At 58.5% G+C, this 11,833-nt stretch overlaps 1 protein-coding gene across 2 annotated transcripts; it reads left to right on the forward strand.

The window, feature by feature from the left end:
* Positions 1-11,577, forward strand: TPRA1 (transmembrane protein adipocyte associated 1). 2 transcript variants are annotated; one of them, XM_079122138.1, is made up of 12 exons: positions 1-263; positions 349-642; positions 5,464-5,595; positions 5,699-5,831; positions 7,469-7,555; positions 7,656-7,728; positions 7,841-7,920; positions 8,443-8,553; positions 8,670-8,730; positions 8,911-9,013; positions 9,437-9,517; positions 10,925-11,577. In XM_079122138.1, the coding sequence occupies exons 3-12, from the start codon at positions 5,480-5,482 to the stop codon at positions 11,187-11,189; spliced, it is 1,110 nt and encodes a 369-aa protein (XP_078978264.1). In that variant the 5' UTR covers positions 1-263; positions 349-642; positions 5,464-5,479; the 3' UTR covers positions 11,190-11,577. The 2 variants fall into 2 exon arrangements, with proteins under 2 accessions (XP_078978264.1, XP_078978265.1); XM_079122139.1 differs by lacking the exons at positions 1-263; positions 349-642 and adding an exon at positions 649-801.
* The last annotated feature ends 256 nt before the right edge of the window (positions 11,578-11,833 follow it).

Consider the following 11,833-nt stretch of genomic DNA (forward strand, 5'->3'; position numbering starts at 1 on the left):
ACCCAGGCTGGGAGGGGCGGCGCGGGTGGCAGCGATCTGGTCTGTTGACAGCTGCTGACAGCTGGAAGCCGCGGTGGGGAAGGAGGCGGAGCGTCTTCAGCTCTCCAGCCCGCGGTTCTGCACCGCTTTCCGGGGGGAAACCCAGCGGCTACCTTTCCCCAGAGCAACTTCTCTTCCCGGCGGCGCCTTCCTGCTGTCTCTTTAAGAGGTCTGCGGATCGCCCCGCCTCTTCGAGATCTGATTGGTCTCTTCCGCTCGTTTCGGTAAGAGGCCTATTCCTATAGGCTACCGAGGGCCGGCGGGGGCGGGCCTCAGTGTTTCAAGTAGGGACCGTGGATGTTTTTGCAGTTTCGAATGGGCGAAAAAGACGGTCCGGCCTTCTGGGTCGCCGCTGCTGGGAAGGTCTCTTCGGTGGCCTCGGGGCTGGCGGGCCCTGCGCGCTGGTGACGTCTCTCTTACCTCGCCCACCCCCGGTTTCCGTGGAACCGGCCTCCGAGGCTCTTGTGCGACGCTCCCCGGCCGCTGCCGCCTCCCCCGGGCGCTGAAGGCCGGAGTCCCGGGGCCTGAGCCGGGTCCGCGCTCCCAGCGACGGTGGATGGGCGGCCCGGGCGGCCAGGCCTGAGCGCTGCCCGGGGCTCTCAGGTGAGAAGGCGACCCTCCTCCCACCTCCTGCCGCATCCAGAGGGGGCGCCCTGTCCCCTGCCGCGGCGGGAAGTCCCCCCTTCCTGCAGGGACAGGGGCCACCTGTCCCCGCGCAGGTCCCCGCGCAGGTCCCCTTCCCACTCGGGGCGCAGCTCGCAGGTCAGCTCGGGGAAGTTGGGGGGCCCGGGCTGGGCGGGCTTCAGCAGGAGGGCGGGGGAATGGGGGTCCCACGGGGGCGGCGACGGGGCGGGGACAGGCAGGGGACAGCGGACGGGGCCTGGGCTGCCAGCCGGACCCCGCGAGCTGGAGCCGTGCGGAAGGGCCCCGGCGGCCCTGTGCGCAAACGGGGCGACACGGCTGCCTGCCGAGGGGCCAGCGCTGTCCACGAGTTGCGTCTGGGCAGAGGGACACCTGGCGGGCCGAGGGACTGCAGCCCCAGTGGCCCAGAGAAGGGGGGCCAGTGGCGGGAGTGTCGCAGGCCGAGTTTGCCCCTCATCTCCACAGTGAGGGGCGACTGTGGGGTCCCCGCCTCTCCCAGCCCCCAGCCGTCACTAGTTCCTGTCCCGACGTTTTATTGAGAACTTACTTTGTGCCAGCTCTGCTCTAGGGGACCGGGTCATGGGAACACACGACAAGGCCCACTTTGACCTTTCCCCCCACTACTTTGGTACCAGGGATTGAACCCAGGGGTGCTCAACCCCCGAGCCACATCCCAGCCCTTTTTATATTTTATTCAGAGACAGGGTCTTGCTACGATGCTGAGGCTGGCCTCCAAATCGCCGCCCTCCTGCCTCAGCCTCGCGAGATGCTGGGATTTACAGGCGTGCACCACCACGCCTGGCTAAAGTTTTAAATTTTGAGACAGAATCTTGCTGAGTTGCCCGGGCTGGGCTTAGACTTGAGATCCTCCTACCTTAGCCTCCCCGGTCACTCTGCCCTACTTAGGGCCTCTTTGAAAGGAGGTCAAGTCCTGTAAAGAAAACACAGGTGAGCCAGCCACGAGAGATCGTTAAGGAGGATTTCTCAAAGGAAGTAATGACAGGGCTGAGCCCTGGACGCTGAGACCAGGGTAGAGACAAGGGAGCACATAGGCCCAGGTAGGAATAAGTTTTGCCTGCCTGGAGACCAGGATGGGAACTGGCGGCTAAAGAGTGGAGGGGAGAGGCAGAGAGAAGGCAGGGGAGAGGCCAGACTGGCCTTGGAGGCTGAGGAAAGAGGCCCAGGCCTCTCCTTCCTCCTGGCAACTCCTTCCTGGGCTGTTGGCAAGGCGGCCTTTGTAGGACAATGTCCATGTTCTCTGCCATTCCCAAGGCTGAAGGATATCTGAGGACTGACAGACTAACTTGGCTTCTGTCCCAAGGAGCCTTCCCCAACCCCGATTTGGTTGCACAGTTTAAAAACACAATAACACCAGGCACAGTGGCATGTGCCTGTCATCCCAGTGGCTCAGGAGGCTGAGGCAGGAGGATTGCAATTGGAGGCCAGCCTCAGCCACTTAGTGAGGCCCTAAGCAACTCAGTGAGACCCTGTCTCTAAATAAAATAGAAAAAGGGCTGGGGGGTGTGGCTCAGGGGTTAGAGCACCCCTGGGTTCAATCCCTGGTACCAAAATAATAATAACAATAATAATAATGGCAGCATAATAACCCAGGAGGACTGGGAAGCACCGTGCGGAGATTGTAGTGCCTCTCTTCTGCTCAGGGGTTTCCCATCCAGTAGCTCTGGGGCAGGTAGGGTCAGTTCCATTGCCAGGTGAGATCTTCGAAGGGAGAAGCACAGAGAGGGTAAGGCCCATGTGGGGGAGGGCCCAGCAGGTCCCACGCTACATGCTGATGATCATGACTGGAGGGCTGGCCACAGAAGGTGGGATGGAGGGGAGGCCTCTGGAATGTTAAGGAGGCTGGGAGGCTGCCTCCCAGGTGGGAGAAAGTCTGTCCCAGTTTCTCTGGTCCTTTAAGGTTTGGTGTTGGCCCAGGGCATCGTGCCTCCCAGAATTCCCCACCCTCGCACCTCCAATCTGGGCCCCACGCCTTCCTCCCACCTTCCTTCCTAAGCCACCTTCCCGGTACTGGGGATTGGACCCAGGGCTGCTTAACCCCTGAGCCACCTCCCCAGCCCTTTTTCTATTTTATTTAGAGACAGGTTCTCACTGAGTTGGTCAGGGCCTCGCTAAGTGGCTGAGGCTGGCCTCCAACTTGCCATCCTCCTGCCTCAGCCTCCTGAGCTGCTGGGATGACAGTATGCCACCATACTCAGCTGTATTTTTTTCAAAATTCACAACTCGTCATTTTAGTAGCTTTGACACATAATGGTGATTCTGATATGGCCCACGGCCTCGTAACTCCACGTGCGGCCACGGGAAGAGGCGCAGTTCTAACGACCACATCGTTACCAGGGGACTGGGTGTAGGAAGAGCAACTGACAACCCCTGCTTTAGGCTCCATAGCAACAGGGGCTTCAAAAGGAACCCCCAAACCCACAAACAATCCTTTCTCCTTTTTTCCCGCAAGCTTCACCTCTGGTAAGAAAAACAGCCATTTATGTGTGTGGCAGTTGTAGACATTTATAGATCTGTGTTATTATCCCTATGACACTCAGAGAGGGGAAGTGACTCACCCCAGGTCACACAGCAAGCACGTGGCAGAGCCAGAAGTACAACCCAGCTCAACCCAACTCCATAACCTATGATAGCTGGAAGTTTCTCAGTGGTCCATCAGGAACTATGTGGAAAAGGGAATTCATTTGGTTTGATGAGAATCTACTTCCTGGTATGGACAGCAAAAGTCTCAGGGCAGAGTCTCACTGGCCAGGGAGATGGAGCACTCTGATTGGCCAGATTTAGATCACATGCACATTCCCTGGAGTCCTGAAGGGGTGGAGTCAGGCAGACCTAAACCCATAGACAGCAGTGGGGACGGGTTTTTAAAACAGTAAAGAGACCCCTTGTTGGGTGACTCTCCACTCCGAATACACTGCTACCTCTAGTTAAGCCTCTGTCTTCTCTCACCCTGAGTGTTAAAGTAGGTACTAATGGTCTCCCTCTCTCCACTCTTCTCCCACTTCAGCCCATCCTCCATGGCAGCCAGAGTAATGGGCAGCCACACAAATTGTGACCCCTGTCACCTCCCTTTCTAACACCCTTCTCTTGCAGTTAGAATGAAATCACCTTGCATGTGGGCATACTGCTTCATCTGACCTGGCCCTGCTAAGGTTGCCTCTCCAACCACCTTGACCTACTTTTTGCCCTTTCACCAAGTGTCTCCACCTCAGGGCCTTTGCACCTGCTCTTCTTTCCCTAGAACGTTGTCGATTTTTTTTTTTTAAACAGTAACTTTTTTTTTTTATGGCTTTGTTTTATTTATTTATTTTTATGTGGTGCTGAGGCTCAAAACCAGTGCCTCACATGCTAGGCAAGCGCTCTACCGCTGAACCACAACCCCAGCCTGCTAGAATGTTCTTTATCCAGATTGTTTTCTAAGACTGTCTCCTCAGTTATTTGGATCTCAGTTCAGATGTCACCTTGTCTGACCACCCACTCCAAAGCAATACCTCTTTTTATTCTTTGGGATTCGGGCTTAGTTGTTGAAACAAGGTCAAGTAATTATTTGTTGCCTAATGGTCTGTGTAAGCAGTCTACGGCATGCATAGAGGGACACAAATTCTTACTGATTGATTCCTTATCTTCAAATAACATGGTTTTTAGCTTGTGATCTGAATACATGGTTTCTTTCTCATGGTCTAAAGTGGCTGCTCTTGCTCCAGCCATCACACCCATATTGTAGCCAGTGGGAAGGGTCAAGCGCACAACCTAAAACTGACAAACCTCATTCCATTCATGTCTCAGTGTGTAAAACTCAGCCAGGTGGCCACCCCCAACTGCAAAGGAAGCTGGGGAAAGTAGCCATTGTTCTGGAAGCCACACATGAGTTAGAATCCATGGGTTCTGCTCCTGAAGGAAAGGTAGATGTCAGGGGACCCCAACAGCCTCTGGTGTTTTTTCCCACCATCCTGTCCTGCTCTGCGGTCTTCTTTTCTTCTTAGCACTTCCCTCTAAGAGAAATTTGCTTTTAAAATATGGGCTGGTGGCTATATTGCCCTCTCCTCTGTCTGGATGCTTCCCCCCCATCAGCCTGGACATTGCTGTTCTGTCCTCTTTCTGAAGATGGGGACACGATCCCAGAGCTAGTGAGTGATCTGTGGGAGAGAAGGAAGTAGAGGCCCGAGTCCCATGTCATAGCTCCCTGGGCTGGTCCTTGCTAAAGAGAGACGCATGTCCTTCATATCGCTGGAACATATTTGGGGGAGGGTACTGGGGATTGAACTCGGTGCACTTGACCTCTGGGTCCCACCCCCAGACCTATTTTGTATTTTAGAAACAGAGTTTTGCTGAGTTGCTTAGGGCCTCACTCAGTTGCTGAGGCTGGCCTCTAACTCGCAATCCTCCTGCCTCAGCCTCCTGAGCTGCTGGGATGACAGGCGTGCCTCACCGCGCCTGGCGGGCCTCAGGATTTAGAGGGTGGTGCTAAGTCGCTCCTATTGCTGTGCCCAGAGATGCTCAAAAAATGGGCGTGACTTTGCTCTTGCTTGGGACGGAGGTCATTAGGTAGAGTCTGAAACAAGAGGCTGGGCCTCTGCCCGGAAGCCCCATACCCGACTCCCACCCAGCCAACTCGGGGCTGGCTCTCGCGGGAGGCGTGAGGCGTCCACAGGGACCCTCTACGGGGCCCCCCTGGGATCTGTTTTCTCCTGGGAACCCGAGATTGCAGCGGCCCAGGTCACGTGGCCCCCGCGCTGCTGAGCATCCGGCCTTTTGCTCCTGCAGGGCGGCTGCAGGCAAGATGTACACGCTGGAAGGCGCCAACGAAAGCACAGCGTCGCCGCCACCCCTGGCCCCCAACATCAGCGTGCCCCACCGCTGCCTGCTGCTGCTGTACCAGGACATCGGCGCCTCCCGGTGGGCGCCGTCCGCGGGGGTCTTTTTGCGGGGAAGGGGTGCAGGGTAGGGAGGGGGGACGCACAGGCGCACCCGTGAGCCAGCTTCTGTCCCCATCTGTTAGGGTCCGGTACTGGGACCTCTTGCTGCTCGTCCCCAATGTGCTCTTCTTCATCTTCCTGCTCTGGAAACTTCCATCTGCTCGAGCCAAGATCCGCGTCACCTCCAGCCCCATTTTTATCACCTTCTACATCCTGGTGAGTTGACTCCCATGGGCTGCAGCCAAAAGGGGAATTCGCTACCGGCCCCTGGAATAAAAGGTCAGCTTCAGGTGTGGCTGGATCCAGGGGATGACAGGATGTCAGCAGGACAGGACTCCCTCTCTCTCTGCCCGCCGTATTTCAGACAAGTTCTCCCCACCATGACAAAGATGGTCAAGAGCAGCTTGGAGCTAATGTCCCAGTCCCATCAGAGGACACTTCTTTCCTAGCGGTACCAGGGCAGGACGCCTGTCCTGTCCTCCGATTGGTGCGCCTTGAGCCAGACACCATAGTAATAAGGAAAGGGGCACTTGGGAGCGGACAGGGCAGGGTCAGCTCTGCCAGAGCATGCTGACTGGGGAAGGTGCACGGTCCCTGAAAGAAAATTGGAGAACTGGCAGTAGAGGGCAGGGCATGCTGGGCAGGGAAAACAGGTCCATAGTAGTCTCCATCCCTCTGTCCATCCATCCAGTCTGTGAAAATTCTTTGAAGCAGATTTCTTTCTTTTCTTTCTTTTTTTTTTTTTGGTCCCAGGGATTGAACCCAGGGGTGCTTAACCACTGAGCCACATCCCCAGCCCTTTTTCTTTTTTATTTAGAGACAGGGTCTCCCTAAGTTGCTCAGGTCCTTGCTAAGTGCAGAGGCTGGACTCCAATTGCGATCCTCCTGCCTCAGCCTCCCTAGCTGCTGGGATGGCAGGCCTGACCACAGTGCCTTGCTGGAAGAAGACTTGGGCTAGAGGAAGGGTCAGACCCTAGGCAGACAGGAGGGACAGGTGCCTGGCATTTCTGCAAAACCTGCTGGGCTGGCAGCTTAGCCTGAGTCCTCTGTGCCCTCTTTCCCCCAGTTCCCTATGTCTCCAAATTAAAAACCACAAGTAGAATAATTCTGATGGCAAATATGTACTTAGTCCTTCCCAGGTGCCAGGCATACTTCTGCCACTTATATTAACCCATGTGATGTCACAAGCAATCAACAACAGCAGGTGCTATTTTTACCCCATATTATGGATGGGAATACAGGCACAGCTGGGCACAGGGGCACATGCCAGTCATCCCAGCGGCTCAGAAGGCTGAAGCAGGAGGACCACAATTGGAGGCCAGCCTCAGCAACTTAGCGAGGCCCTGAGCAACTCAGTGAGACCCTGTCTCTAAAAAAAAATAAAAAGGGCTGGGGATGTGGCTCAGTAGGTAAGCACCCCTGGGTTCCATCCCTAGTATCAAAAAAAAAAAAAAAAAAAAAAAAAAAAAGAAGAAGAAAGAAAGAAAAGCAATAGGCTCTTAGGTGCAGTCACTTGCCTGAGGTCACAGAGTGGGGAAGCAGTGAAGCTGGGACCAGAGCCCAGCCTGTCTGGGTCCACTTTGCTCCCCGTGCCGAGCCCTCGGGTGCAAGGCAGGAAATCAGGGCCTCAGATGGGAGGACCAGGCTGAGGTCAGCAGCAGTGGAAGGTCTCCATGTCTCTGAGCCTCGCCTCCTGGAGGCCGCTCCCAGCCTCCCTGCCTCCCATGCCCGACTTGTGTTTTCCCGCCCATCCTTCCCTCCTTGACATCTCAGAGGTTCCTGTAGCCTCGGGTGGGCTTTCTGTCCCAGCTGAGGCCTGACGCCACCTCCCCACACCCTCCGTCCCCCACCAGGTGTTCGTGGTGGCCCTCGTGGGCATCGCCCGGGCCGTGGTGTCAATGACGGTGAGCACCTCGGATGCTGCGACTGTTGCCGACAAGGTGCGGCTGGGCCCACTCACGGGGAAACGCCCGGGGAGGGCCCAGCCTGGGGGCTGAGGGGCACCAAGCCCCGCAGCCTGACGCGGTTCACTCTGTCCAGATCCTGTGGGAGATCACGCGCTTCTTCCTGCTGGCCATCGAGCTGAGCGTGGTCATCCTGGGCCTCGCTTTTGGTGCGTGTGAGGCTGGGGCTCTGGGGCCTTGGGCCTGAATCTCCCCTCGTCCCCCATCCTGACACCATGACCTGGGCTGGCTTGCATGGACTGACCTGCACGTTCCTTCCAGGTCACCTGGAGAGCAAATCAAGTATCAAGCGGGTATTGGCCATCACCACCGTGTTGTCGCTGGCCTACTCTGTCACCCAGGTAGGAGGTGGGGTGCGCGGGGCCGGGGGGCTGGGCCGCCCTGCTCCTGGGCCTGGCTCGGGTTCTGAATGTTGGTCAGGTCTAGCGGCCTCAGACTGTGCTAGGGGTCTCAGATAAGTTGTCCGCTGTCAAGGAAAGTTCTGGGGCCTCCCGTATTCTGACCCAGTAGGACCGGGTGGAGGGACACAGGAAGGCTCAGGACCTGCCAACTTAATAAGTAGCCTAGAAGGAAACGCAGATGTGCAGACCACCCCGAGAAGCAGGTACCGGGGGTCTCCTTGGCCTGTGGACAGGAGTGCACCTTTCCTATCTCTGCCACCCCACAGGACAGGTCCCCAGGTCGGCCGTGCTGGGTGCTGCAGTGGGCGAGGCAGGAAGGTGCTAGGGCGCAGGCTGGGGCAGGTGACTGAGAGCCAGCTGGGAGGGACAGCTTTGGGGCCATGCATCAGGGGAAGACTGCAGGAGGGACTTCCCAGGTAGTCGCAGCCTCTGAGACCTTCTCCCCTCTTGTCTGTCCTGCAGGGGACCCTGGAGATCCTGTACCCTGATTCCCACCTCTCTGCTGAGGACTTCAACATCTACGGCCATGGGGGCCGCCAGTTCTGGCTGGTCAGCTCCTGCTTCTTCTTCCTGGTGAGGCCCGGGTTGGGACGGCCTGCCCCAGCCCCGGCCAGGCGGGGTACTGGATGCCTTGGTTGGGATCAGGGTCTGGGCCCCGGGCACCCTCCTCAGCCCCGCTGTCTCTGCAGGTCTACTCTCTGGTCGTGGTCCTTCCCAAGACCCCGCTGAAGGAGCGCATCTCCCTGCCCTGTGAGCAACTGGCAGGCGACTCTGGGACAGGGCCGGGACAAGGGTTGGGGTTCGTCGGGCCATTCTGGCCTAGAGCTGGGGAATCCTGGGTGGGGGCTGGGGCCCAGGGCTGGAAGGGTGGGAGAGGCCGAGCCCGGGCTGGCAGGGCATGGCCTCAGGACCCCACTGCTTGCCCCCCAGCACGGAGGAGCTTCTACGTGTACGCGGGCATCCTGGCGCTGCTCAATCTGGTGCAAGGGCTGGGGAGCGCGCTGCTGTGCGCCAACATCATCCAGGGCCTCTGGTACGCATGCGTGGGCCGGGCCTTGGGGCCTGTGTTCCCGCCCACTCGGGAAAGGGGCCTGGCCCAGAGTAGGAGCGGGGCCCGGCCGGAGTGGGGGCGTGGCACGGCTGAGTGGGGGTGTGGCCTGGTCAGGGTGAGGGTGTGGCAGGCTGAGTGGGGGCGTGGTCTGTCTCAGGGTGGGGGTGTGGCCTGGTCAGGGTGAGGGTGTGGCAGGCTGAGTGGGGGCGTGGCCTGGTCAGGGTGAGGGTGTGGCAGGCTGAGTGGGGGCGTGGTCTGGCTCAGGGTGGGGGTGTGGCACGGCTGGGGTGGGGCGTGGTCTGCCCCATGTGGGCGTAGCCTGGTCACAGTGAGGGCGTGGCCAAGCAGCCCTGGCATACTGGGTGGGGTGGGGTCTGCAGCGCTGCCATTCCCTCCCCACTCCAGCTGTGTGGACGCCACCACCTTCCTCTACTTCAGCTTCTTCGCGCCGCTCATCTATGTGGCTTTCCTCAGGGGCTTCTTCGGGTGAGTCCGGCTGGGACAGGCCCGGCCTCGCTGCCCCTATCTCCTCCGCCCTAAGGCTCCAGGGCCATGGGCGCCCCCACGCGGTGGCTAGTGAGACTGCGCCTTTTGTGTACTGTGCATGCGCGGGCTGGTGCATGCGCGCTGATACCCGGCAAGGCTGAACGGGTTGTGTGTGCGCATGCGCATAGACGTGCACCCGCGCAAACTCTCAGCACGTGCGCGTGTTCACGAATGCATACAGACTGAAGAGTCAGTGAACAAGGACGTGTACCCTTCCCCCCGGGAGGGAGAGTGGCGGTTTATACTGTCCTGTGTTGCTGTCCTGCACTCAGTAATATGTCCACTCATTCAAGAAGAAAGCTCTCACTGAGCACCTACTATGTGCTGGACGTTGCTGTAGCTAGTAGACGCCCCAGGGAACAGCAGGACGTAAAGCCCTGCTCTCTTAGAAATTCTACTCCAAAGGAGGAGGGGGGGGAGCTAATACACAGTGGGTCCGAGTATGTGACATGCGCCACTGTCCCTAAGGGTGTTCGGAGAAGTGTCCTTGGCTGTCTGAAGCCTGGAATTAGGATGCAACTCCTTTGATATGTTGGGATTTTCTTGCTGCCTGGGAAGGGGCGTGGCCAGAGTGGGCGTCATCGGAGTGGGCGTGGCCCGAGTGGATCAAGGGGCGGGGCCTGAGAGGGGAGGGGAGTAGGCCTGACGGATTGCTGCCCCAGCTCTGATCTGCACACCGTTTCTCCCTGGCTTCTTCCCGTAAGTGGGGGCAGCACCCTCCCCCTCCCAGAGCCATCCTGAGGACTGAGCCAGCAGGAAGGGCAGGGTGGGCAGTTGTAGGAGCTGCAGGGGTTACGGAAGCAGGCCCAGAGCTCCCAGCTTCCATTACCCAGCACTCGGGGACCCGGCACTGGTGACGGCTCGCGATGAACTTGTTCATCTTCCACGAAGGGTCCATGTATCCATTTCCGGGAGGAAGTCACTTGCCCCAACTATTGTAATGCAGGGGGTGGTGAGAGGACAAGTTTTAAAATAAGTTCTCTGCCCAGCACGGTGGCCATGCCCGCACTGATCCCGGCGACTCAGGAGGCCGAGGCAGGAGGATCAAAAGTTGGAGGCCAGCCTCAGCAGTTTAGGGAGGCCCTCAGCAACTTAGAGAGACCCTGTCTCAAAATTAAAAATTTTTTAAAAGGGCTGGGATGTGGCTCAGTGGTTAAGCGCCCCTGGGTTCAATACCTGGTACCACCCCCCCGCCCCCCCAAAAAAAGTGTTTCTCATTCTAGAGGCCAGGCGGGGGTGTTAGGCGCTGTTGGAGCGTAACCTCCATATCTGGGCCTCTCTGCCAGGAGGGAAGGCTTCTCTGGACCCCATGCTGACGCTCCCCTGCCCCTCTCTCCCATCCACCAGCTCAGAGCCCAAGATCCTCTTCTCCTATAAGTGCCAAGTGGATGAGACGGAAGAACCGGACATGCACCTGCCCCAGCCCTACGCCGTGGCCCGGCGGGAAGGCGTGGAGGCTGCGGGGGCCCCAGGAGCGGCGGCGGCCTCCTACTCCAGCACGCAGTTCGACTCGGCCGGCGTGGCCTACCTGGATGACGTCGCCTCCATGCCCTGCCACGCCGGCAGCATCAACAGCACCGACAGCGATCGGTGGAAGGCCATCAACGCCTGAGTGCGGCCACCCTCGCCCAAGAGCCTGCGGGGACCCTTGAGGACAGGTGGGACAGGCGGCCAGTGGCCCAGACTCCCAGGTGGAGCCGCTGCAGGTTTGTGGGCGAGGCCTGCACCCTTGGAGTCTGGAGGCCTCTTCCTGTCCCTGGGTCACCGATGATCCAGCCGGGGACCCCACTCCCTTTCCGTTGCTCTCGCCCTGCTCAGCAGTATGGCCCAGACTGGTCTCCCAGGGCCGAAGCCTCATTGCACAGGATGGCTGCCGCCCACCGCCCCTCACTGCCCCATGCCCGCAGCCACCAGTCTCCTCCAAGCGCACGGCGCGGGACCAGCTGCGGCGTGTATATTTTCTTGATTTATTTTTTAATAAAAAGGAAAAGAGCAGAAAATGTTGATGTGGAGGTTTTACAGAAATGCTGCAGCCCAGATCCTCTGGGCAGCGTGAGAGGCAGGAAAGGGGCAGGAGACTCAGGGTTTCTCTTGGTTCAACCAAGGCACCAGGCACCCAGGCCCCGAGGGGCACAGAATTGGTGCCAGCCATCCCTGTCCTGGGCACCTGTTTGATTGAAGGAAACAGACACAGACAGAGAACAGCCATTTCTGGGAGCTGAGTACCCCAGACCACATCAGCACAGGCTTCAATTT

Source organism: Sciurus vulgaris (assembly GCF_902686455.1).
Source record: "Sciurus vulgaris genome assembly, chromosome: 19".
Lineage (NCBI taxonomy): Eukaryota > Metazoa > Chordata > Mammalia > Rodentia > Sciuridae > Sciurus > Sciurus vulgaris.

Excerpts from the sequence above, each read along its gene's own strand:
- TPRA1 (XM_079122138.1), top strand. The coding sequence starts at position 5,480 with ATGTACACGCTGGAAGGCGCCAACGAAAGCACAGCGTCGCCGCCACCC. Across the intron at positions 7,556-7,655 it reads CTGCGACTGTTGCCGACAAG|ATCCTGTGGGAGATCACGCG; the intron begins GTGCGGCTGGGC and ends CACTCTGTCCAG. Across the intron at positions 8,731-8,910 it reads GGAGCGCATCTCCCTGCCCT|CACGGAGGAGCTTCTACGTG; the intron begins GTGAGCAACTGG and ends CTTGCCCCCCAG.